The 25,910-nt window shown below is 38.4% G+C and overlaps 1 protein-coding gene and 1 long non-coding RNA gene across 9 annotated transcripts in view; one reads left to right on the top strand and one right to left on the bottom strand.

Annotated features, from left to right (window-relative positions):
* LOC148137441 (uncharacterized) overlaps positions 1 to 6,150 on the top strand; it is a 249,878-nt gene extending 243,728 nt beyond the window's left edge. Inside the window, exon 5 of the long non-coding RNA XR_015754214.1 lies at positions 6,095 to 6,150. This is a non-coding gene — a long non-coding RNA (uncharacterized LOC148137441). The remainder of the gene's footprint in view (positions 1 to 6,094) is intronic.
* The window catches only part of LOC122541855 (adenosine kinase-like), a 266,202-nt gene that overhangs the window by 223,438 nt on the left and 16,854 nt on the right, over positions 1 to 25,910 (bottom strand). For 4 of the 8 annotated variants that reach the window (XM_043678926.2, XM_043678928.2, XM_043678923.2 and 1 more), the window contains exon 2: positions 5,456 to 5,530. In XM_043678926.2, the coding sequence (XP_043534861.1) occupies positions 5,456 to 5,530 (75 nt within the window). Of the gene's footprint in view, positions 1 to 5,455; positions 5,531 to 7,504; positions 7,691 to 11,171; positions 11,297 to 25,910 lie in introns of those variants that run through there. The other 4 variants (XM_043678925.2, XM_043678929.2, XM_087982278.1 and 1 more) reach the window with 3 other exon arrangements.

Raw genomic sequence — 25,910 nt, 5'->3', positions numbered from 1 at the left:
AATTGTAGGCAGCATTAGAGCAGTAGCATTAAACTTTAAAGACCACATTGAGGGCCTATATTCAAGACAATGTAGAGGACTGAAGCAAAGGAATTCCATTTACATTTTTTGGAATTAAGGATGCACCTAATTAATCAACTAAACTCAGTCTATTTGAACAAATATTTGGGCATGAGGTGACAGAATCACTGAAATTAGTCAGTCAGAATTCAGAGACCACATATTTGGACTGTGTCAACTTTTAGGGAACGATTAAAAAGAGTGGAGGAGTTGGCAAAACAGCATTAAAACGGAGCATAGCATGTGATGAAACAGTAGCAGACAAGGGATAAAAATTAATGTTCATGGAGTGTTAGTGTAACTTACAGTGGTAAGTGAAGGAGATTGAGCATGGTGTACTATTTTATAAGAAAGTCAGATAGAAAGACATCTCACGCAGTCATGTGAATATGCTCAAAAGGTATTTTGATACGAAAGGTAAGCAGAAGGAGAAAGTGTTTCAGGTTATAACACCAGGTGAAAAACCAAGGGGAGATAATTCTAAATTGGACATTGCTCAAATTCAATTTGACAGTGAGCAAGTTCTCAAAAATTGGGATAAATTGTTAGACAACATAATCAAACGGAGTTGCAGCAAATGGAGCTCATCTATCGTAATAGTGCCAAAACCAGATGATACCTAATAATTATGTATGGACTACCGCAAAGTCAATTCAGTTACAAAAGCAGATTTATATCCTCTTCTACATTTGGAAGACTGTACTGAGAAGGTGGGACAAGCAACTTAGATTTCAAAGTGAGACACACTCAAAAGATAGTAGCAGGTATCTTTATCTGAAAGAGTGAAGAAAGTTTTGTGACAACAAATAGACTACACCGGTTTAAAGTCATGCCAAATGCACCATCTAGATTTCAAAGATTAATTATTAAAGTCATTCCATAATTACACAATTGCGCAGTGTACATGGATGATCTGGTGACTTTTAGCCTCACATGGAAGGGCCATTTGGAGCATCTATTGTAACTGTTCAATAGACTTCATGAAGTGGGTGATAAATCTGTTAAAGAGTTCACTCACAAAAGCCAAAGTAACGTTCCTGGGTCATTTCATGAAGATTGACAAATGGCCTCCCCAGGATGTGAAAACAAAAACATTACTGGGGAGTTTCCCATACCGCTGGAAAAATGGAAGTGCAATGATGACTGGGAATGTGTTTTTTTATAAATTGGAATGTGTTTTTTTATAAATTGGAACATAAGAGCTTTTGAGATACAAAATATTAAAAATTTGTCTATTTACAGGTGGAAAGATTCCACTGAAATCAAGCATGCAACTTTTACTCCACTCGGCCCTGAGAAAAGCAAAGAGAAAATTCTTCTACCTTGCAAGTGAATTTGTGCCTCAAACAAAGCAGGTGGAACAAATAACCAAGATTCTAAAGCTATACAGTACTAGAGATTTCTGGTAGCATCAGGCTACTTTTTGTCACCTTTCTTTCTTATTTTTAAACTTTCAGCTACACGCTGCAGCATCAATTTTAACTCTGAAGGCCAACAAAGGGGAAATGAAATTAATTAAACCAGTGTCACAAAAATTGGATCAAGTGCATTTGCACAATAGTACAACTGAAGGATGGTGAACGTTTTGGGACCTCTTAAAATATTAAATGTCAAATCAAATCTTACAAAAGAAGATTGTCAAATACAAAGTGAACTAGTCACCTGTCATTATTCAAGTTGGTTATTTTTTGCTACTCAGAGGATAAGCTTGATGAAGCCTCTGATTTGAAAAGCCCACCTATAGAACAAAACAATGTTTTTACACTCTATAACTGGTTTTGAAAAGATATACAGAACAAAGGAGAACACAGAACTTTGAAATATCTGTTTCTGGTTAGCACCTCTTTGAACTCTCAATTCATCAGTAGTACATTATTTTAATCAATTCCCAACTTTATTGCAAACAATGGATCCAAAACTTCGAGCAAAAAGAACCTTACAAATTGAAGTAGAAATATTCAAAAAATTTTGTTCACAGTTTTATTTGCTTCATTCAAAATCTTGCGTAATTACACAATCAACAAGGAGGGAGATTTGATTCAGCATTCTTCATTCAGAAATAACCAAATTCCATGAAGAGAACCAAACCCATTTTTAAATGAGTACTGAGTTTCTGCCTCAACATAGAAATTAATACATTACATGAATTACAATCTGAATAATTTTCTAACATCTACTTTAAATTTGTCCTTTATCATCTCAAATCCATGGAGGCTTTTCCTAATTCAGCAATTTATTTCAAACAAATGTATCAAATTTGTTAGACATACATTTTCATAACTTAGTGGCATTAAACTTGGCACAAGTCAATAAGTGCATTTCACATCTGTACTGACATCAATTTTTTTTTAGAAGAAATCAGAATTAAAAAGTTATCTTTGGTAACTATTAGTTCTCAATGTTTTATTCAGAAGATGGCTGAATAAAAAATAAGTCATGCTAAAAATGCTCAAAGATCAAAATAAGGTGAGGAAATCACTGAAAAACAATGACTTCAGCTACATAAATTTTCTCGTTCCCTAGCAGCATCCTATTTATTCCAGGCCAACTGACCTGTAAAGAAAATGCACAAACAGCAAAACATTGCCAATCTAAATCATTATCTTGTAGTTCAGTTCTCAGAATGCATCGTTTGATGCAAGCTACCCCATTTTGCAGTCAAACCTTAGTTCCCAGCCTCAAAGGTATTAGGCAAAGTGCATTTGCACAACATCATACTCTAAAGAACGGTGAGTGTACTGGGACCTCCTAAATCTGTCAAATCAAAATTTACAAGAGAAAACAGAAGTCAAATACAACATGTAAATTAGTCACATATTACTCTGAAAAAATATTAATCTCAATGTGATGTTTGAGAGAGACCAAAAAGATAGCAGCAGGACTATTCTGCCACAACTATACTTCAAATAATACTGATGTGGGCACTGTCTTTAAGAGGAGCTAACAAACTGAGGCCTGATTAGGTAAAACGTAGATTTCGTATCTCTTGTTAAAGATGGGATCTCTTATTATGAATACCCAGAATTCGTAAGCTTTCTTGCATGACAATTGTCAGAAAAAAAAAACCAGAATTGGGTGGGGGCTGCAGGAAGTTGGTGGATTGTGGGTGGAGACAATAGAGAAAACAAAATTTCAAAATACATACAAGAGGGTAACAGAGTAAGAAAATTAGACAAAAACATGCTGAAGAAAACATGTAAGGAGAGAGAGAGATGGAAAGAGGAGTAGTGGAAGAAAAGCAGAATAAAACAAAAAGAAATGCAAGAAAGATATTGCAAGTTAGGTTCTAGAATCTTGCTCAATGTGACACTTTCCAATTTAATTTGCCTCCCTTTAAAAGTATTTGACATCCATGAGTTTAAAAACCACGAAAAGCAAAGCAGTGCTCCAAACCAAAAATAGAATTCTATCTTATGCTTCCCAAACAACATTTTAGCACAAGGCAGCTCACCACAAGGAAATGAGTAAAGATTTCCATGGTCAACCATTCCAAACCATGTAACCAGTTGTTAATTATGATTAAAATTATTTTACAGAAAAGCTATCATTTAAATATGTTAGTTACACGTTTTTTTGAAAATACTATTGGATCAATTGGATCAAGGCACTTACTTCCCTTGATTTTGGGGTTTATGCTCGAACAAATAATACACATTTCTAGGTATACAAAATGACTTTTCTTGTTTATTTAATTTTTCTGACTTGCATCATAACTGCTGATTTCCAAAGTACTAATGTTCCCTTAAATAAACAGAAAATTAAACTTGAACACAGATGCTTCACACAATGTATAGTGCTTATAATTTCATTTCAGTAAAAGCAACAAAAATACAAATATTACCACTGCTTTCTTGATATTTGTAGCCATTTTTACTTTTAAAACAAGACACAGAAATTAAGACCAAAGGAAAGGGAACTGGCTTCAAGTGTGCAAATATTTTGTGTTTACACTGCATAAGGAGTCAAATCCTATATTAAAATATTCTATTGCAACATTTTGTTTCAGCCTTTTTACCTTTTTTGAAGTGGAAACAGAACCTATCCATCTGACTTCTGAATTCAGGAGGGCTTTCCTTGACTAGAATGCAAATTGCACATTGACATTTAAGGTCATAAACTTTATTCAATCAAGCATGTAAATTTTAGTGTTCAAATTTTACTCAATATTAGCACAAGCTACAGTTTTTTGGTAATGTTAATTTTCCTGCTGAATTCTGATCCCAAAATCCAGATTTTGTCTTTGCCTTGATTTTAACATTTTCAGCAGGTTTTGAGAAGATTCGTAGCTCAGGTTATGGTTCTGGATGTAAGTTTGCTCCCTGAAGTTGAAGGTTCATTTTCAGATGTTTTGTCACCATATTAGATAACATCAGCAAGCCTCCAGTGAAGCACTGATGTTATTGACCCACCTTCTATTTTTGTTCCAACTGGAACTCCATCAACAAACACAGACTTGGACCCCATTTACCACCCGCTCAGAAAAAGACCAGGAACTGACATCACTACAGGAAATTACATCACCAACCCAAGGAACGCTAAACACATAAATAGAAGATGGGTCAATAACACCAGTGCTTCACAGGAGGCTCGCTGATGTTCCCTAGTATGGTGATGAAATGTCTGAAAATGAACCTTCCAGCTAAGTGAGCAAACTTACACTCAGAACATCATTTCATTTCAAGAGTCAGACCAAACTTAGTCAATGCTCCATTTTCCCTTTACTGGCTTCTTGCATCAGTCAGGAAATAATTTAAATGGATATACCATAGGAGACGTGGTAGTGGCGTTGTCATTGGATTACTAATAGTCTTTTGGTAGTTTGTGGACTTGAAATTCAATTGTTAAATATGGAACTGATAGCTAGCCTCTTTAATGGTGACTGTGTTGCAAAGGAAAAAAAATACTGGTTCAAACACCTTTCAAAAAGGGAACTCTGCTGTCCTTTAATCAGTTTGGCCTACATGACTCCAGATCCACAGAAATGTGATGGACTTTTATCTGGCTAAAAAGCCACATAGTTCAAGGGAAATTAGAGTTGGCAACAAATGCTGGCCTTGCCAACAAATGTCCACATTCAAGAAAGAAATAAATAATTTGCATGAAATGTTGTTTCTTATAGATATGATGTTTACCTACATAATATAAAAGGATATTAACTGAAGTGGAGATATTTTCAGTTCATGGGGAGAGTCTGTCTATATATTCAAAATAAATAGCTTTAATCGTACTAAAAAAAAAGATTGTAAATTATTTTCTCAATAACCACACATATTCTAGATTCTACTGTGCATATGGTTCAAAAATCCAACTAATAGTAGCACAAATCATGATTTTGCCACAATCTACAAATGCTATGGTTGACTCAAAATATGACCAAAGTAGATTATAAACTTACTTGTCAAGGAAATCCTTGTCCACTACTGCGCAAATGTCAAGGAGGGGGTTTCCCATCCCAAACAGTGCATTTTGTCTGAAAAAGCAAGCACAAATGGCATAGTGAGCTCTTTTCCGGAACTCAAGAGAGGCAATTGTATCTTTCCAAAATTCCGAACTGAAAGCTATGACAGGTGCTAGGTTTCTTCGTCAAAAGATTTAACATACATATTAGAAATTTTTTTCCATTAGCAATAGGCAGGGAGAACTGACTTCGAAAATGAAGAACAATTAATTACTTTTATTTGCTTTATGATAATTCTTAATATCATTTTATTTCTACAATGTAAGATAATCACATGAAATTCTATCTGTTAACAATTGGCATTCCACTAATATGGTCAGCTTAACTGTCAGTTCTGAGACAACACAGGAGTTCTGTGTTATTAAAAAAAAACGTATAATAACAGCACCATTTCAATTAATGGGGCTGGAATTGCACTATAACCAATATACACTTGAAAACTTAGTGCTTTTGAAACAGCATCCCCAATTCGTCAATCGCTTTATAGCAAGTTTATGTAAACAAAATGTGCGTTATCGCAGAACGAACTGTATACAATTTCCACCTTAATTGTTTGGTATGTTTTATCTTACTTAGATCATTTGATGGAGAGACAGAACACAAAAATATGATTACTTGACTTTTACATGAAGAAACCAGACCAGGAATAGGCTTACGCAAAATTAACCAAAGCTGAAACAAGCGAATCTAGCAATAAATTTCATACAATCGTTTCATTTGGAGCAACATTGAATAAAGATGAATACTATTTCCTCCAAATTGGTTTGACATTTTCTTCTGGTCCTATTGGCTTATCTACATCCTCTTTCTGAAAAAGCAAAGACACTGTACAAGTAATCCAGAACCCCAGCTTCATGCTCTGTGGACAAGGTGTTTGAATCCCACCATGGCAAATGGTAAAATTTGAATTCAAGAATCTGGAAAAAAAAACAACCCTAATGGTGACTGCGTACTACCACCGATTACCATAAAAGCCCATCTGAATCACTAATGTCTGAGGTCAGGAGATGAGCCTTCCTTCACTGATCTGGCCAACATGCATCCTATAGCAATGTGGTGGATTCTGAACTGCCTCCAGACAATTCGAGATACGCGATGAATGCTGACCCAATCAGCTAAGCCCACCTCCAATGAATGGATAAAAGAAAAACAACTTCACACAAAATCCTTGGATTATTAATGAAAATATTACATTAAAAAGTGACTGCTATGAAGTCAATTTCTTACTAAAGCAGTAGTTTTCTTCAATAAACTGTGCCAAATAAATCCTGACTCATGACATTTTTGTTTTTAAAGCATGTTATGGAACTTGCAGATCACAGTAAAAAGGAAGATAAATTTAGCAGGCAAACTGTAAACATTTCATTTTAAAATTAGGTCACTGCCATTTTTAAAGCAATAGTACAGGCAAATGTTCTAACAAACATTCAACACCCAAAATACGTAGATATGTAGTCATCACAATCTAATAAGCAGATACATTTAATACAGTATTAAGTCAGAAAAGATTTCAAGAAACTGGGCGTTGGTGAGTTCAGTTCTGAAGGGTCACAGGATCACAAACATGAATTCTGCTTTCTCTTCGGATGCTGACAAACTTGAACTGATCTAGCAATTTCTATTTTTGTGATTGCTTTCAAGCATCTGCACTTTGGGTTTTTTTTTCAGTTGATTGAACGGCTGGCTTGCAATGCAAAGTGATACTAATAACATGGGTTTAATGTCCACACCCACTGAGGTTACAATGTACGACTCTCTTTCTGAACCTCTACATTCACCTGCAAGGTGACCCTCGGATTAAACTACCTCTAATTATACAACAGCCCTAGGATCTGGTTAGACAATATCACATTTTCCTTTGATACAATTATATTTGCAACTCTAGAATACATATCCCAATTAGTGTATCTTGAGTAAATTAGATATCACAAGCAAAGAAATGACAAAATAAACAGCATTTTCACATTAAGAACTTGATTTTCCTACCTATGTGGCAGTTTTGTATGATCAACTTGGCTGAGTTAGTTGGACCTTAAGTCTAAGTGCAGTCACCTGCATTTCTTGTATTTATTCTAGTATGGGATGTGATCATCACTGCCAAGGCCAGCATTTGTTCCAGTATATTCGAAGTGCCATTCAATAAGGTGGTGTCATTTGGATGACTCAGACTAGCTACACAAGGAGAAATAATCTCCATGAATAATGTGCTCACAAGAAAGTTTGCTAACAATACAATCAATTTTGATTCCAAAAATTGTATCAAAGATGGAATAAAACTTAGAATATTATCCTTTGAGGCTGAAACAAGGCCAACCATGATCTATGAAACAAGTCAGATGTGCGATAGGAGAATCACTATTTGCCTTGACTATTGGAACTCCAAAGGAAAAACAGAATTGAATAAAGGAGACAGGAGATCAAGAGATTAAAGGGGAAAGTGAGAGAGACAGAATAAGATAAAAGGCAAGGTGCAGACAGAAGAAACAAAGACAAAAATGAAAACAGACGAGACCGAGTGAGAGGAGTGAGAGGAGTGAGAGGAGTGAGAGGAGTGAGAGGAGTGAGAGGAGTGAGAGGAGTGAGAGGAGTGAGAGGAGTGAGAGGAGTGAGACGAGTGAGACGAGTGAGACGAGTGAGACGAGTGAGAGGAGTGAGACGAGTGAGACGAGTGAGACGAGTGAGACGAGTGAGACGAGTGAGACGAGTGAGACGAGTGAGACGAGTGAGACGAGTGAGACGAGTGAGACGAGAAGAACTAAAAAGATAGATACCACACAAGTGAACAGCTTCCCACTTTCCACCCAACAATAACTTAAGCTTAAACAGAAATTAGCTGCCTGTATTGAAAGTCATAAACACGATTTGGGATTATGGTTTGACTTAAATCACATGATTAAGATCTTTGCTTTCTTTTTAATTTACAGGCACCCTGTGCATTTTTTTTAAACCATGGAAAGATATAATAAACTTGTTAAACTGTTTATTCACAGGATTCCTGTGCATTAAATGAGTCTGTGCACCAGTTAGCAGATTAGGTGCTGAGCGGTATGATGTTCGATTCACACCTTTCGACTAAAATTTTGTCAGTAAACTTTGGAACAATGAGCCCTCAGTATAAATAAGTTGGCATCTGATGTTTTGTCAGGAAGTAGTTCATTTCTGGGAATCTTGTTCACAATAATTTATCAGGAGATAGTGAATTATCAAGAACAGTATGTACAGCTACAGACCTAGAAAGATCTAGGGTTTGCACTGACAATTTATGGAATATGACAAGAAAAAAATGTTACTTTCACAATCAGATGAAAACTGAGACAATTATGTTTATTCATCTGTACGACTACAGCTTACACAGAATCTGTTAAATCAGCTTCAAACAGAATAGAAAGTTAGGTTGGAAACCATACTTGGTTTCAAAGTTAAATTCACTTCAAGTGTCTTAATATTCATAATGTCCTGTTCTTGGATCAACTCAGTCATGGGCCTACATTAGCTCACCAGTAGATGTATGCAAATCATCTAGAATGTCGAGCTCTGCATGGCACTTGGCAACTGACCAAAATAATGAATGGAATCAAGAGCTATGTTGGAATTTGTGAAGCAAATGAAATAACCCATCCTCCATGGTACAATACCATCAGATCGTTGGTCCCATTGTTTTTGAGCGAAGCACCGTCGAGAATTTGACATTCAGAAAAAAAACATTAATTAGCATTACTATCTAGCATTATCATGGACATTTGTTGGCACAGATATAGTATGTCATGAGTGGTCTGTTAAATCAAATTAGAATGGAAGGGAGTTGAACCAGTTTCCTCAATAATCCCCTAACTGCAGGTTTAGTTCAATATCCGGAAGCACAATTTCATTTTTGTACTCCAAAAGATTAAAACAAAATTTTTTTCATAGTCTATATTCATAAACTAACTCTTAGCCAAATCATAAATTTTTTTAACCGTCACTTACTGTTAGACATTAAACACAGAGGAATCACTGCTTGCAATAAGCCCCACATCAGGTATTGTTCAAAAATGTAAAGGCACGGAATAATTTAAATGCAATATTCCACTGTGCAATTTATGCAAATAATTCAAGCCTTGTTTTAACAGAACAATACATCACCTTCCAATTTTAAAAGGACACCATTTTCATTTGTATTATTCTGTATGGATTATTTTGGTTGACTGGAAGTGTGTTTGTTTCTGTTTCTTTGAAAAAAAAATCATCTATCCCAATGGAAATGCAATAAGATGCCCTGTCTTTAAAATAAAATCTTAAAATTCATTGTCATCCAAATCTATTTTTTTTTAAAAAAAGAGTCCACTCTTGAAATGTTCCCTCTATAAAAAAAACTGAACTACAACGGGTTATCATTCAGATTGATAACGTGATATTTCTGGCTTTTTTTTCCTGACAGATTCAGAATTTACGTCATATAGCTCCTGAATGAATTTGTCTATTTGCCTCTTGTGATGTTCGGGTGTTATCTAGAAGATGTGGAGTTGAATTACTAAAATATAGCCAACAACCAACTGCCTCACACACTGGCTATGAGGTCACTCCACAAGCTAAATTCCTACTTTCAGAACCATCGTAGATATACTCGAGTGTTTGTTTAGCAACCGTTTCTTTAGAGAGAATAATAAACAAATTATCAAATTAAATTGATGCTGCATTTCCACCCATTGCTGTCCCGTATTTCTGTAACTTAAAATTGAGAACGCTTTAAAATCGTAGAATATAGCAAAGCTTAATTTTGATTAACATGCTGTTACTTCAAACCGCGCACTCTTCAGCAATAAGCCCATGAGAACTTTGAAAAGACGCTGACTGGGTACCCCACAAACCAAAGGCGACAGCAGAAAGGTTGGGGTTTTAAACTTCGGTACTCATAAAATAAGTGCTTTAAAAAGCACATGCTAAACGTGGTGTAACTTCCCGCGGAGTGAGAACGGAAGACATGCTGCTTGAGCATAAGTAAAACAAATATAAGATAAAGATCAAACAATTTAACTTCTCCAATGTAGAATTATTCTTATCCGAGCAAATTTTGACATTGGGGTCCTGTTTAAGTAATTGAGGTAAAGAGGAACATAATTAATATGTAAAAATAATTTTTGTTTCCAAGTGCTTAAGTATAATGATTTCAGCGTCAAAAGGAGATGCTCTGGACAGCGAAATACTACAGAATGTGAACATGCTATTTCCCCATTGGAAGGATCATTTAAAGTCATGAATTTGTAGAGCGCACAGCGAAACACAGCCCCTTTCGCCACATGTAGAAAGGTACCCCAAGGGGGGTGGGGTGACACATGCTACATCTTAAATGACTTTTATCATGGTCTGTCGCTGTCAGTATGCAATGGGATCGTTCCTCTGTGCAACAGGTGTTTCAAGACATGCATCTCGAAAATGTTGACTCGATTCTGCGCATAAAATAACCCGACTATGGTTGCTGCAATATTGAATAAGTGCAAGACTCCTACTTGCGATCCTTTCACCTACTTATTGCATTCACAGCACTGACAGCGGCTACAACTGAAAACCGTCTTAAGGGGTAAAAAGGCCACAAGACTTGAAAAAAAATGTTAAAGAAATATAGCATCGATCAAAGATACACGAAGTGATCCGTTTACAGTAGGTGATTATTTACCTCAAACATGTCATGGTTCTTTAGGTTGCTGGATGTGGTACAGAAACAGCTTTTGAATGAACAAATACACCTCGCCGCCAGTTTGAGATTCAAGCTCGTGCCTCTCCGCAAACTGACATCCGTGAAATGTATCAAACTAACCTGGAACCGGAAACCCCGCCCCCACCGTTGCCCATTCATTCGCAACATCCATTCACAACGTCGCAAGCTCTTTGAAGCGTCTGATTGACGGGTTTTCTGTCCAATCACCCCACCCCTTTGAAACATTTTCCACTTGAGTTCTTCACGTCAGTAATTCTGGGTTGTTTGCAGCCTTTTTAAAACAAACAAGCTTCTTTGCCAGCATGATCGAATTAACGATGCTTCACTTTCACAACACGGAAAGCATCCAGATGTCAGGCTCATTAACATTAATATCAACTTCTTCAGTTATGTCACAATAAGCTGTTCTTGGCCTCTAAAACCGATTAAATGCGAGACCTTGTATAATTTGCACACAAGTGGGCAGATTTGCAAATGATAGGGAAAAACACCACGCTATTTGGAAAGATGGTTCGAATTTAGAACACGTGTATCAACTAGACTTTTCTTTTTAGCAAAATAAACCAAAAAAATCAATAAACCTTCATAGACTTCGATTTGTCAGTGCTCCAACTTCCGTCTGACGCAAAAAGTAGTATCTATAAAGGACCACGAGAATGAAAATATTCTTTAGAATTTTGTGTAAATATTTATGCATTAAAAAGTAAAATTTTAACCACCTAAACATGCCGAAATTCTCTACTTTCTTCTACCACAGAAACATTTTGAAGACAACTACTTTTGCTCCTCTAAAACGTTTTCCTTTATAATAAACAAAGAACAAAATTCTGTCGCACAGTCCTTGGAAGCTCATGGCTGATCAGATTGTAATCTCAATTCTGCATTCCTGCACATCCCCAATAATTTCATCGTCTTGATAATCAAAACTTTACCTGCCACCATTGCCTTTGGAGGAAGGGAATTTGAACTTTCAAAAGTTGATTCGGGGAAGATGTTCGCAGGTAAAGGGACGGCTGGAAAATGGGAAGCTTTCAGAAATGAAATAACAAGAGTCCAGAGACAGTAAGGAAAGGCTGGTAGGTACAGTGAATGCTAGTTGACTTGGGCGGCATGGTGGCTCAGTAGTTAGCACTGCTGCCTCACAGAGACCCGGGTTCAATTCCCATTTCAGGCAACTGGTTAGCACTGCTGCCTCACAGCGCCAGAGACCCAGGTTCAATTCCCGCCTCAGGCGACTGTGTGGAGTTTGCACGTTCTCCCCGTGTCTGCGTGGGTTTCCTCCGGGTGCTCCGGTTTCCTCCCACAGTCACAAAGATGTGCAGGTCAGGTGAATTGGCCATGCTAAATTGCCCGTAGTGTTAGGTAAGGGGTAAATGTAGGGGTATGGGTGGGTGGCGCTTCGGCGGGGCGGTGTGGACTTGTTGGGCCGAAGGGCCTGTTTCCACACTGTATGTAATCTAATCTAAAACTGTGTGTGGAGTTTGCACATTCTCCCAGTGTCTGCGTGGGTTTCCTCCAGGTACTCCGGTTTCCTCCCACAATCCAAAGATGTGCAGGTTAGGTGAATTGGCCATATTAAAATGCCCATAGTGTTAGGTACATTAGTCAGGGGAAAATGTAGGGGAATAGGTCTGGGCGGGTTGCTCTTTGGAGGGTCGGGCTTGTTGGGCCAAAGGGCCTGTTTCCATACTGTAGGAAATCTAATCTAATCTAAAGAAATCGAGTGTTTATTTAAGATAAAGAAGGAAGCATATGTCAGGTATAGACAGGATAGATCAAGGGAATGTGGCACCTTATCAAATGCTTTCTGGAAATCCAACTACAATACATCCACTGGTTCCCCTTTATTCATAATCACTACTACTTCAAATAAACTAAACTTCCATAATGTTTTTCATCAGTATTCACACTGGAAAAAGACAATATTAATCAAGGAGAATATTGAAATACAGACAACTAGGTTAGATAGGATTGAGGTTCACAAGGAGGTGGTGTTAGCAATTCTGCAAAGTGTGAAAATACACAATTCCCCTGGGCTGGATGGGATTTATCCTAGGTTTCTCTGGGAGGCAGGGAGGAGATTGCAGAGCCTTTGGCTTTGATCTTGACGTCAACATTGTTGACAGGAATAGTGCTGGAAAACTGGAGGATAGCAGATGACATCCCCTTTTCAAGGAGAGTAGAGACAAACTTGGTAATTATAGACCAGTGATCCTTACTTCGGTTGTGGGTAAAGTTTGTAAGAGATAGACTTTATTATCATCTACAAAGGAATAAGTTGATTAGGGATAGTCACCACAGTTTTGTGAAGGGTAGTTCATGCCTCACAAACCTTAGAGTTCTTTGAGAAGGTGACCAAACAGGTGGATGAGGGTAAAGTGGTTGATGTGGTGCATATGGATTTCAGTAAGGCATTTGAACGGTTTGGAGAAGAAATTGGCTAGCTGAAAGAAGACAGAAGATCGTGGTTGATAGGTAATGTTCATCTTGGAGTTCAGTTACTAGCGGTGTACCTCAAGGATGTGTTTTGGGGCCACTGCTGTTTGTCATTTTTATAAAAGACCTGAATGAGAGCATAGAAGAATGGGTTAGTAAATTTGTGGATGACACAAAGGTCAGTAAACTTGTGAATAATGCCAAAATATGTTGTAGATTACAAAAGAACATAGATAAGCTGCACAGCTGGGCTGAGAGGTGGCAAATAGAATTTAATGCGGAAAAGTGTGAAGTGATTCACTTTGGTAGGAGTAACAGAAATGCAGTACTGTACTGGCTGAATGGGAAGATTCTTGGCAGTGTAGATGAACAGAGATCTCAGTGTCCATGTACATAGATCCCTGAAAGTTGCCACCCAGGTTGATAGTGTTGTTGAGAAGGCATATAGTGTGTTAGCTTTTATTGGTCGAGGGATTGGGTTTTGGAGCCATTAGGTTATGCTGCAGTTGTACAAAACTCTGGTGTGGCTGAGTTTTGGCACATTGCAAACAGTTCTGGTCACCACGTTATAGGAAGGAAGTGGAAGCTTTAGAAAAGGTTCAGAGGAAATTTACTAGGATGTTGCCTGGTATGGAGATAAGTCTGATGGACTTGAGGCTGTTTTCTTTAGAGAGAAGGAGGTTGAGAGGTGACTTAATTGAGATATACAAGATAATTAGAAGGTTAGATAGGATAGGCAGTGAGAGTCTTTTTCCTCGGATGGTGATGGCTAGCACAAGGGACATAGCTTTAAATTGAGGGGTGATAAGATATAGGACAGATGTCAGAGGTAGTTTCTTTACTCCAAGTAGGAGGGGCATGGAACAGCCTGCCTTCAACTGTACTGGACTTGCCAACTTTAAGGGCATTTAAGTGGTCATTGGATAGACATATGGATGAAAATGGAATAGTGTACATTAGATGGGCTTCAGATTGGTTTCTCAGGTTGGCGCATTAAGGGCCAAAGGGCCTGTACTGCGCTGTAATGTTGTATGTTCTATATAAAATTAGTTAAACATAAATCCCCTTTGTCATATCCACATTGGGTCTGCATGATTACCTTGAACTTAACCAAGCACCTTGATGTAATAACATCTGTAACAGCTTCCAAAATCTTCCTCGATGCTAAGCTAACTAGTCTGTTGATTCTCGCTTCCTGCCTTGCTCATATCTTGCATTGCTGACTTACACTAGCTATTTTGCAACCCAGAGGAACCTTCCCCAAATCCACGGAGTCTGGAAAATGTATCAACTATATCATTTGTTCACTTCTTTTAAGAACTTAAGATGAAATCCATCAGGACTGGGAACTTTTCATTCGGATAGAGGTGAACCAATAGATGTGTTAAATTTGAACTTCCAGAAGACATTGGACAAGGTGTCTCATAAAAAGTTAACTCATAAGAAAACAATCTGTAGCATTGGAAGCAGTATACTTGCATGATAGAGAATTAGCAAATGGGCAGAAACAGTGAGCAGAAAAAAGGGTTTTTTTTTCAGTTTAGCAACCTGCAGTATCCCACATGGGACCAGTGTTGGAACCTTAACTATTTACACATGTACGACTTGGAGAAAGGAAGTGAATGAGTTGCAGCTAAACTTGCAAGTGACGTAAAAATAGGTGGAAATGCGGCTTGCAAGAGGGATAAAAACAGTTTACAGAGATATTGATAGATTAAATAAGTGGACAAGAAGTTGCCAAACGGAATATAGTGTGGGAAAACATGAAGTTATTCATTTTGCAGGGAGGACAAAGGAAGAGTAGTATTAAAAATGGAGAAAAACTGCAGAAAGCTGCAACACAAAGGGAAGTCAGGAAAGTCTGACATCTGTACAAGGTCCTGGTGCAACCATATCCAGATTGCCATGAGCAGTTTTGATCCTCTTATTTAAGAAATGTATCACTTTATTGGAAGCAGATCACAGGAGTTTCAGGAGGATGATTCCCTGATATGGAGGGACTGTCTTATGAGCAAAGGTGAAACAAGTTGGGATTCTACTCATTGTAGTTTAGAAGAATGAGAGATGATCTCACTGAAACATTAGATTTTTAATGAGCTTCACAGAGTAAATGCTATAAGAATGTTTCCTCTCATGGAGAGTCTTGGACAAGAGGACAATCTCAGAAAGGGGTTCCAATTTAAGATTGAAATGAGGAGGAATTTCTTCTAAGAACTGAGTGTCTTCAGAAACTCTTTGCCACAGAGCTATGGGGGCAGAGACCTTATGTATTTTCAAGCTGAGATGGATGGATTCTTAATTAAAGGAGGAATTGAGGTTTATTAGCCAGGGCAGGAAAGTGGATGAGCAATGTCAGCTCTGCCATGACCTTATTTAAACAGTGGAGCAGGCTTAAGGGACAAATGGCCGATTCCTGTTCTTATTTCTTGTTGGACCAACAACCATAATTTACTCAGTATTACCTTCCTTCCAAGTGTAAATTCCTTGAGTATCTCCCTCCATTTCAATTTCTGATTTTTGGCTGTTTCCATATATTACTTGAACCCTCTTCAGTGAAGACCCATGCAAATATCTGTTCAATTTGTCTGCCATCTCTTTTACATCCATTGCTAATTCCTTAGATGAATTTCCTATAGGACCAACACTTAAGTTTATTTATTCTTTTTCAAACATCTGAAGAAACTTTTCCTATCTCTCCCAAATTTGGCAAATTTTCTTTCATATTCTCAGGTTTCTTCCCTTTTTAATCTCCTGGTAATACTTTGGTTGCTTTTAAACTATTCTGTCTAATCTTCTGACCTGCTACTGATTGTTGCACAATTTGATGTCATAACTTTCAATTTGATACTTTTACATTTTTGTTTTACAATTAACAAAGGATGGTCAGACCATCCCTTAGAAATGCTCTTATTTGTTGCAATGTTATCTCTTCTACACTTTCTTCAATATCCCCTTAAGTTCGCTACTACATCTCTAGTGATCTATCCTTGAACCTAAATGCCAGTTCACATTTGCTAGCTTGGCTTTCATGCTCTCATAATTGCCCTTGTTTAAATTCAAAATAATAGACTTTGACTCGCACATCTGTCCCTTACACTGTATATAGCATTCAAGCATATTATGGCTACTACTACGAAGGGGTTCATCCACTATGAGATCAGTAATTAATTCTATCTGATTGATCAAAACCAAATCTAATATAGCCTGTTGTCTGGTTGGTTGCATAACATGTCCCGAAAACAATCAATGAATTTGTCATCTAGACGATTTTGTCCCATCTGATTTTTCCAGTCTGGATGTAGGTCAAAATTGCTGTACCCTTTTTGACAAGTTCCCATTATTTCTTTTTGATACCCTGTGCAGCACGGTGGCTCAGTGGTTAGCACCGCTATCTCACAGTACCAGGGGTCCCAGGTTCAATTCCAGCCTCGGACGACTGTGTGGAGTTTGCACGTTCTCCCTGTGTCTGCGCGGGTTTCCTCCGGGTGCTCCAGTTTTCTCCCATAGTCCAAAGACGTGCAGCTGAGGTGAATTGGCCATGCTAAATTGCCCATAGTGGTACGTTCATTAGTCAGAGAGAAATGGGTCTGGATGGGTTACTCTTCAGAGGGTTGGTGTGGACTTGTTGGGCCGAAGGGCCTGTTTCCATACTGTGGGGAATCTAATCTTACCATGTAGTTAGTGTTAGGGGATTTATATACACTTCCCATAAATGATCTCTTGCCTTTATCGTTCTTTGTCTGTACCCAGAATGCTTCTATATCCTGGTTTCCTGAATTTATTTCATTCATCTGTTGTGCTAGTATCATCTTTAATTAACGGAGCCACTCCTCCACTCTTTCATAAAGACCTGGCCTTCTTCAACAATGCATACCCTTGAATTTTCAGGTCTCAATCTAAATCATCTCAACCACATCTCCGTTGCAGCCACTAGATCATACTTATTTATCTCAACTTGCATTTCAAGTTTCTGTTTGTTTTGGATGAATATGGAATTCTAGTAAGGTTCTTATATTACCTTTGTAACCTTGAGTTTTATCTGATAATTTGCTCTTAGATCCGCAGTCTCTGGTCCTTCCTGCCATTGTTTATTATTTCCCACATTTTCTCTGTTGCATTTTACCCACACATTCACAAAAGGGAATTGATGATGCCAGTAGTGTACAGAAAAATATTAATACTGCAATAGTGCTGTCACTTGTACTCTGATGCAAAGGGATGGTTGCCGACTGAAGCACACCTCAAAAGGAGGTCAACCACCAATTTCAATTTGTACAAAAATATAGAGCATTTATTATAGTGCTGCCTTTGAAGATAATGTTTCATTTAGAAAGAACATATTTACAGATCTGCTTCCCAATCTGAAAGAGAAAAAAGACCTAAATTGTGAGGATACTTAATTTCCATACATGACCTTGCGACTGCATGGGTCAGTATTTGTGATGTAGTTTGAATGCAGTATTGTAATCTAAGTGGTGATATTTATGATTTAAGTATAGAAAAGACTAACTGTAAAATGCTTACTTTGAGTTGTTTCAAAGTTGTCCAGCCTTTTCTAATCGATTGTCCCTTGTACTATCCTGAAGAAGGGCTTATGCCCGAAACGTCGATTCTCCTGTTCCTTGGATGCTGCCTGACCTGCTGTGCTTTTCCAGCAACACATTTTCAGCCTTGTACTATCCTAACCTGACATCTTCAGGTCCAAAGCTTTGCAAGAGCACATGCGCATACTCAAAATTTTTTGGTTACTGAAGTTTCCGGGCGGCACGGTGGCACAGTGGTTAGCACTGCTGCCTCACAGCACCAGAGACCTGAGTTCAATTCCCGCGTCAGGCGACTGACTGTGTGGAGTTTGCATGTTCTCCCTGTGTCTGCGTGGGCTTCCTCCGGGTGCTCCGGTTTCCTCCCACAGTCCAAAGATGTGCAGGTCAGGTGAATTGGCCATGCTAAATTGCCCGTAGTGTTAGGTAAGGGGTAAATGTAGGGGTATGGGTGGGTTGCGCTTCGGCGGGGCGGTGTGGACTTGTTGGGCCGAAGGGCCTGTTTCCACACTGTATGTAATCTAATCTAATCTAATCTAATCACCAACCAGTGAAGATCATCATGACGTGAATAAATGGCACCAAATCCTAGGATACAAAATAGTTAAACTGAACAGAACCAAGATTTTGCAAGCAGTCTTTTAATAAAATTAGTATGCAATGAACAAAGCTTTTCATAAATAAGCTTAGTATTCACACGCTTCAGTTACTACTTCATTTCTGAAATGTGTGGACCTTTGTCATTTCTTCATGGACAAAGCTTTTATGAAAATTGCAGTCATTAGTTGCATGCCTGCTACAGCGGATGCAAATAAAGGTGTAGTCGCCGTTGGGGAAAACTGGATCTATGCTTCTCTCCCTTTTCTCTAACTTGCCAGCTCTTAGTGCAGTCTCAAATGTCCCTGTGGCATCTCTAGACATTTGTGTTTCCGGCCTGCTGTTTGCACTGGTAATAGTCATTGCAGCACACAAGAAATAGGCTTTATTTGGTGCATTTCTGTTCCATTTTGGTGTTCAACACAATCTTAGGCAAACAACTGTCGTCCATTCAGACAATACTGAGTTTGGCTATTTCCAGGACACAATGTTTGTGATAGAGTCCTAACGAGAGATCTGAGAATGCTGTGAAGTCAGCACTGATGGAAGCGCTTTGTCAGCAGTATAAGATCCATGGCTTAACACCACACAAAAGAGAATTGAAGACTGCAGCTTTGCATATTGAGTTTGGTCTGTGCCCCAAGGCTGTGGTTGCTTCAGTCATTCAAGGTCAGCAGGCTGGGTGGCTTGTTTTTGAAAGCTAATTGTCTACTTCCTCATATACAACAGTATAAAACAAAATGATGTCACCAATTTGGTAAATTATTTTACAGCATTCAGCTTAGTTTCCTCGACATCAAAGCTAAGTGATCCATATTCTTGGAGTGTAAGCTGATACTGCAGGACTTCAGTTTTCTTTAGTCTGAAGAGTCATGTTGCTCACTTTTTCTCCGCTTTAGGTCTGCTTCACTACAAGCCTGGGAAGCATAGTTCGTCTACGAGATTTACAGATGAGTTTCTCCTGTTTCTTTGTGTAACTTTCAAAATAAAAATCTGTATGATAAATAAATACCTGAAGACCGAGGGTTGCCTGTTGCATCATCACGTTCGGGCTGGTGGATAAGGTCAGGTCAGCACATCCCGGTATTGTACCACAGATTCAGAAGGGATTTGCAAAATTGCTATTATGCTTGACAGGACAAATTTCATGAAACTGCATCACTGAAGTCAGAAACCTGTATGGGCATGCTTTTTTTTTTAAAAACAAGTATTTTTCATGATGTATCTTTACTCAGTGTCACATGTCTTGGCAAGGTAGGTTGGGTAGTGAAGGCAACATTTGGTTCACTTGCATTTATTGGTCACTTCAATGAGTATAGAAGTTGAGGCTGTATAGGACATAGGTTTGGTCAATTTTGGAACCGTGTGTACAATTCTCATCTCCCTGCTATATAGGGAAGATGTTGTGAAACTTGGAAGAGCGGAGAAGAGATTTATAAGGATGTTGCCAGGTTTGAAGGATTTGAGCTATAGAGAGGCTGAATAGGCTGGAGCCATTTTGCCTGGCACGTCAGAGGCTGAGGGGTGACCTTATAGACGTTAATAAAATCATGAGGGGCATAGATAGGGTGAACAGACACGGTCTTTTTCCCAGGGCATGGGAGTCCAAAATCAGAGGGCACAGGTTTTGAGTGAGAGGGGGAAAGATTTAAAAGGGACCTCAGGGGCAACCTTTTCTTGCAGAGGGTGGTGCATTTAAGGATGCTGCCAGAGGAAGTAGTAGAGCTGGTACAATTACAATATTTAAAAGGCATCTGGATGGGTGGGGTACATGAAAAGGAGAGGTTGAGAGGGATGTTGGCCAAATGCTGGCAAATGGGACTAGATTAATTTTGGATATCTGGTCAGCATGGACACCTTGGATTGAAGGATATGTTTCCATGCTGTACAGCTCTATGAGTCTACTAAAATAATGTACAGCTGTTTGTTTGGTTCATAACACTTCTCTTGCAATTTGTTTTGAATGCTAAAACTATGTCTGTGGTCTCTCAGTTTGTTCCGAAATGATTTGGGCTTTCTGGAAGTTCTCCTGTAATGATAGACACAAGCTTGATCAGACATATTCTAGCCAGGATCTTCCAAGCAACAGAAAAAGAGGTTGATCACATGGCTGTTAGAAGAAACTAACTTTCATCCTTAGTTTTTGATAATGGCACCAAAAGGATCTTGTGGGATTCCAACCTATCCTTAGCAGGCTATGAAAAACCCATGATGCTTCATAGTCAAGCAGGTCTCTCAGCTATAAAGGCTTCATCTGGAATGCCATCGACTCCAGACTTTGTTGCTCTTTGTCTGGTTCATGGTTGTCACATTTTCTCCCAGAGTTGAGCTCTCATTCATTCTTATTTGACTAGCTGCCGTTAATGTCAGTATTATGCACGTGACGCTGAAGAGTGCTTCAAAGTGCTCTGACAAACAATCCAGGACTGACTCCTTGTTGGTGTGTAGGGTCCTGCCATTGGTGCTCTTTGAGATTATTTTATTGAGTAGGCTTGACTATAGATTGTCTTTTACTCTTCGCCAGCTGGCTGAGGAAAGCAAGCCTCATGAGTTGACCATATTATTAATTGCATTTCCATCAAACCAATCTCTGTTCTAGGAAGTATTAAGTACTGCAATTTTAACATACTCTTGGGATTCATCTTAAGTGGAATCCTCAGGGACAGTATGGCATTCTCGTTTGCGTTCTAAGGTTCCTTGATATGTATCGCTGCAAGATGAGGTTTGCAGGTCAGTGGCTCAATTTCTTTGATACATCATTTGAGTCTGTTTTCCTGCTTACGTTTGAATTAAGTAAACAAGCCTGTGACCTGTGTCACAGTCATTACTGGGCATGGCTTGAGTAGTAATGTATCCTTTAGGTCACTGGCACAAAAAAATGGAGTCCATCAGGTGCCAGTGTTTACAGCAAGGATCCATAAAGACTTATTTTTGTTGAAAAGGTGTTGGTTTAGACAGTTGCATTACTGCACAGAGTTTCAGCTGAATATCCCCATTTTCATTGAAGTTTTCAACTCCATGGTGTTCGAGTGATCCCTTCCATGCCAGGCTATCATGGACAACTCTGGCATTGAAATTACCAGTGACAATTTTGTCCTTGAGTGATGTTTTCTAAATGACTTCATGAGATATGTGCAGAATTTATCCTTGTCAATAAGCTGAAGGTTCCTTTCCAATTTAGAAGCAACCATCTTCTGTGATCCAGATGACGGTATCTTCATGTCATCAACAAAATGATTTAATATCCTGAGCCATCTTCACGCAAGATTGGAACTGTTTCTTCCACTATCATCTTACACCTGTTTTAACTTCCTTCCCATCACTACAGGATTTACTTATCTTGCAGGGTTAAGATGGATTGTTTTTCCTTCCTGCTAGCAGCACGAAGTTTGAAATGGAGCTCGGTTTGCACTGAATGACCTCACTTTTTGAGCCTGGAGTTCATCTGTCAAGGCACAGCAAACTAGCAGCAAAGTCAGCAAGTCACAGATTTGGATTCAGAGTTTCCCTCTCCTTAGGTGGGGTTGTTGACCAAGGCTTGATGAAACCCTCCTTGCCATGCTGTTTTATCTACAGGTAGTAAATCAACAACCATACCCAACAGTGTGGCACACCTTTGGTCCAGAACATAAACATTTGGTCTTTTGTTTTGGAATCCTTCCACCTTGGACATCATCTTTATCAGGGAACACTATCCAGAGGCATCATGTTCATCATTCTCCCCTTCAGGTGAGAAGCATGTGAGGCTGTGGTAATTGTAGCTAGCAGTGAGAGTTGAACATGGATGTATTGGTTCCAGTCCATCTTATGAGCAAAATACAGCTGACTCAAGGTACAAGGATACCACCTCTGACATCCCAAGTGCAGACCAAATAAATGGGCCTTCTGAAAGAAGCATGCAACTTACACAAATATCCTATGACTGCCGGTCAGAAGTAATACTGGATCAGACTGAGAAGCTTTCGAATAAGCATTCTCATGAAGGCTTTAAGACACTTCAAGACAAGACAAAGGTTAATCATAGTGTTGTGCTATATTTGTATTTTATACTTTCATTTTTGCTTAAAACCCTATTTTTGATACCAGAATGTGGGACAAAATAATAAATGAATTATTTCCAGAAATAATAGTGATTCATGGACAAAATGGAGCTATACATACTCATAAAATATTAACTGAACTGTCAACCATGATTTTGCATTTGAAATCCATTTGTTTATCATTGGAACTATTAGCACCACCTAGTGTTTTGCAAGGACAACAGCAACATACGTTTTTTTAAATTATGGGATTCTTGATCATAAAAGACTCAGAATCCCTACAGTGTGAAAACATGCCATTCAGCCTATCGAGTCCACACTGACCCTCTCAAGATCATCTCACCTGGACCCACAAGACCATTCCCTGTCACCCATCCCTGGACATTATGAGCAATTTCGCCTGGCCAATCCACCTAACCTGCACATCTTTGGACTGTGGGAAGAAAGCAGAGTACACAGAGGATACCTAAGCAGATGTGGGGCAAATGTGCAAATTCCCCAAAAGCCCAAGGATGGAATTGAACCTGTGTCCCTGGCGCTGTGAGGCATCAGTGCTAACCACTGAGCCACCGTACCACCCTCAATAGCAAGATTGATTGAGGACTTTTAAATGGAAGATGTGACATGTCAAATTCTTAAGCATCACATGCATATATTACAGCAGCTATATTTATTGCTCAGAGACAGATTCTTTCCATTTCCCCCAGTTACATGCATCTTCTCAATAGATTCTGGTCTTGCTTGTGCTTGAACTACAAGTCCAGATTTAATATTGTATTTTCTCTCTAAACATGATCACAAACTCAACACAAGGCCAATTTATAGCAAATTACACCCCGATCAAAAATCTTAAACCGTATGACCCTGAAGAGAGGGTTACAAAATTGCAATGGGTAAAGATATCAAGGAATATCGAACAAAGGTAGATAAATAGAGTTGTTGTGCAGATCAGGATGTAAAGTACACAAGAAATATCTATTTCCCTAAGTGGAGAAGTCAATTTATAGGGCACACAAATTTAAGGCGAATGGTAGAAAGATTAGAGGGGACATGAGGAAAGATATTACACTCAGATGGTAGTGGATATCTTTGGAGTTTGCTGACCAGTTCAGTAGTTGAATCTTACAAGACATTTTAGAAGCTATTAAAGATGGTTAAGGAGATCGCTCGAATCAACAAGATTTTGTCAAAGGAAAATCACCTTTAACCAATCTAATGGAGTTTTTGAGAAAGCAAGTTTATGCATAAAAGGGAACCAGCGATGTACTGTAAGTAGATTTCCACAAGACATTTGATAAAGTGTTACATCACAGGATATTGCAGAAAAGAACTCATGGTGAATGGGTAGAATATTACCATGGATAGATAATTGCATAGCTAACAGGAAGCAGAGAATGAGCATAAATTAATCAAGTTGCAAGATTTAACAAGAGCATGCCACAAGGATCTGCCTGGAACTTCAACTGTTTACATCTTACATAAATTACTTTGATGAAGGGATCAAAAGTATACTTGCCAAATGTGATGACAGCTTTGGGAGAACACAAGAATCAACTAGAGAACACAGGAATGAACTAAACAGGCTACCCTGGACTGGATATTTTATCAGCAGAAAAGAATAATTGACCATCTAGTTATGAGAGGGTTCCTTGGAGAAGGCTGACCTTAATGTGATTCAACTCTTCACTGTGTTGGATATTGACATTTTTGATTTGGAGCCTAGGGTCCGAAATTGGAATAAAGGAAACTATGATTCTATGAGGCATAAGCTGGCCACGATATATTGGGGAATCTTACTTAAAAGGGGTGACAGTGAATTGCAATGGCAAGTATTTAAACGGTTCATGGAAGAACTGCAATAATTGTTGATTGCTGTCTGGCACAAAAACAAAACTGGGAAGGTAGACCAATCCTGGATAACAAGGAAAATTAGTGACAGTATTAGATACAAGGAATTGGCCAAAAGAGGCAGCACGTCTGAGGATTAGGAGTTTAGATTTCAGCAAAGGAAGATAAAAGGATTAATTTTTTTTTTTACAAAGAAGGGAAAAATAGAGAACAATCACGGTTGGGTTGTCCCCTTCCCGGAATTCTTCTTTCTCACTGGGATATATCTTTGCTCTGAGCCATGAACTATCTTCTTCAACATCTGTCATTGTTGCTTGACTGCCTTTGCTGCTACGCTCCTTTCCCAGTTCAGTCCAGCGAGCTGTGTCCTCATTCTTTTGTAACTATATAAATTCAGCACAATTATTTCCAAACCAAGTTCTCCTCAAACTAAATTCTACCATGTTATGGCATGTGGCCTTGGAGAAAACTTTTAAACCTGCCTTATTACACATCATCAAATCCATTATTCAAAATAGCCCAGTCAGTGGTTGGATCCAAAATACTGTTTTCTCAAAAACTGTTCTGAATACACTTTATAAATTCTTTTGATGGCTAAAAGCAGTCTTTGAATATATGTTTAAGGCAGGGGTGATTGGAATCTTGGTGAAATGTTAATAGGGGTAGGCAGGAATGTGATTCTGCAGTTATGATCCTACTTGATGTGGGACATGCACAAGGGGAATGATATTTTATTTCGAGTCCTTGCTTGTACCCTCATATCTCGACTCATTTAAAAAAGGTACCTGCATTCTGAGTGAAGTTATCGAATTGCCTTCACTCAGGTGGTGTTCCCCAAGGGCTGGGATGCATTATTACCTCTCAAACTCCATTTTATTTAGCCCTTCCCTTTTTGCTATTTTTCCCTATTTGACCAGTGGAAAAAATAGCTGGAAGCAATCTGCACCATTGTCATATTTCACTATTTAAGAATAAGCAAGACATTGGCTTTGTCATTTCCAAGAAAAAGATTAGAAGTAAAGTATTTTTAGAGCGAGATGTGCATGATTTTGGATATTAAGAGGATTTGGCTCTTCATTTATCTTTTATGAAAAAGATTTACAGAAAGATCATTTGTTGGAAGCTTGACAATTACAGATTTGTTTTGGTAAATTTACAATGATGGATAGTTAGTCCTTGGAAGAATACATTATGCACCTTGATAGAGCATACAGATCGCTCACCTATAACGCGTG

This window comes from Chiloscyllium plagiosum, unplaced genomic scaffold, assembly GCF_037043375.1.
Source record: "Chiloscyllium plagiosum isolate Xiang-an unplaced genomic scaffold, Cpla_swu_hap1 HiC_scaffold_43, whole genome shotgun sequence".
Lineage (NCBI taxonomy): Eukaryota > Metazoa > Chordata > Chondrichthyes > Orectolobiformes > Hemiscylliidae > Chiloscyllium > Chiloscyllium plagiosum.
The sequence above is the reverse complement of the archived record's forward strand: the minus strand, read 5'-3'. Positions and strand labels throughout refer to the sequence as shown.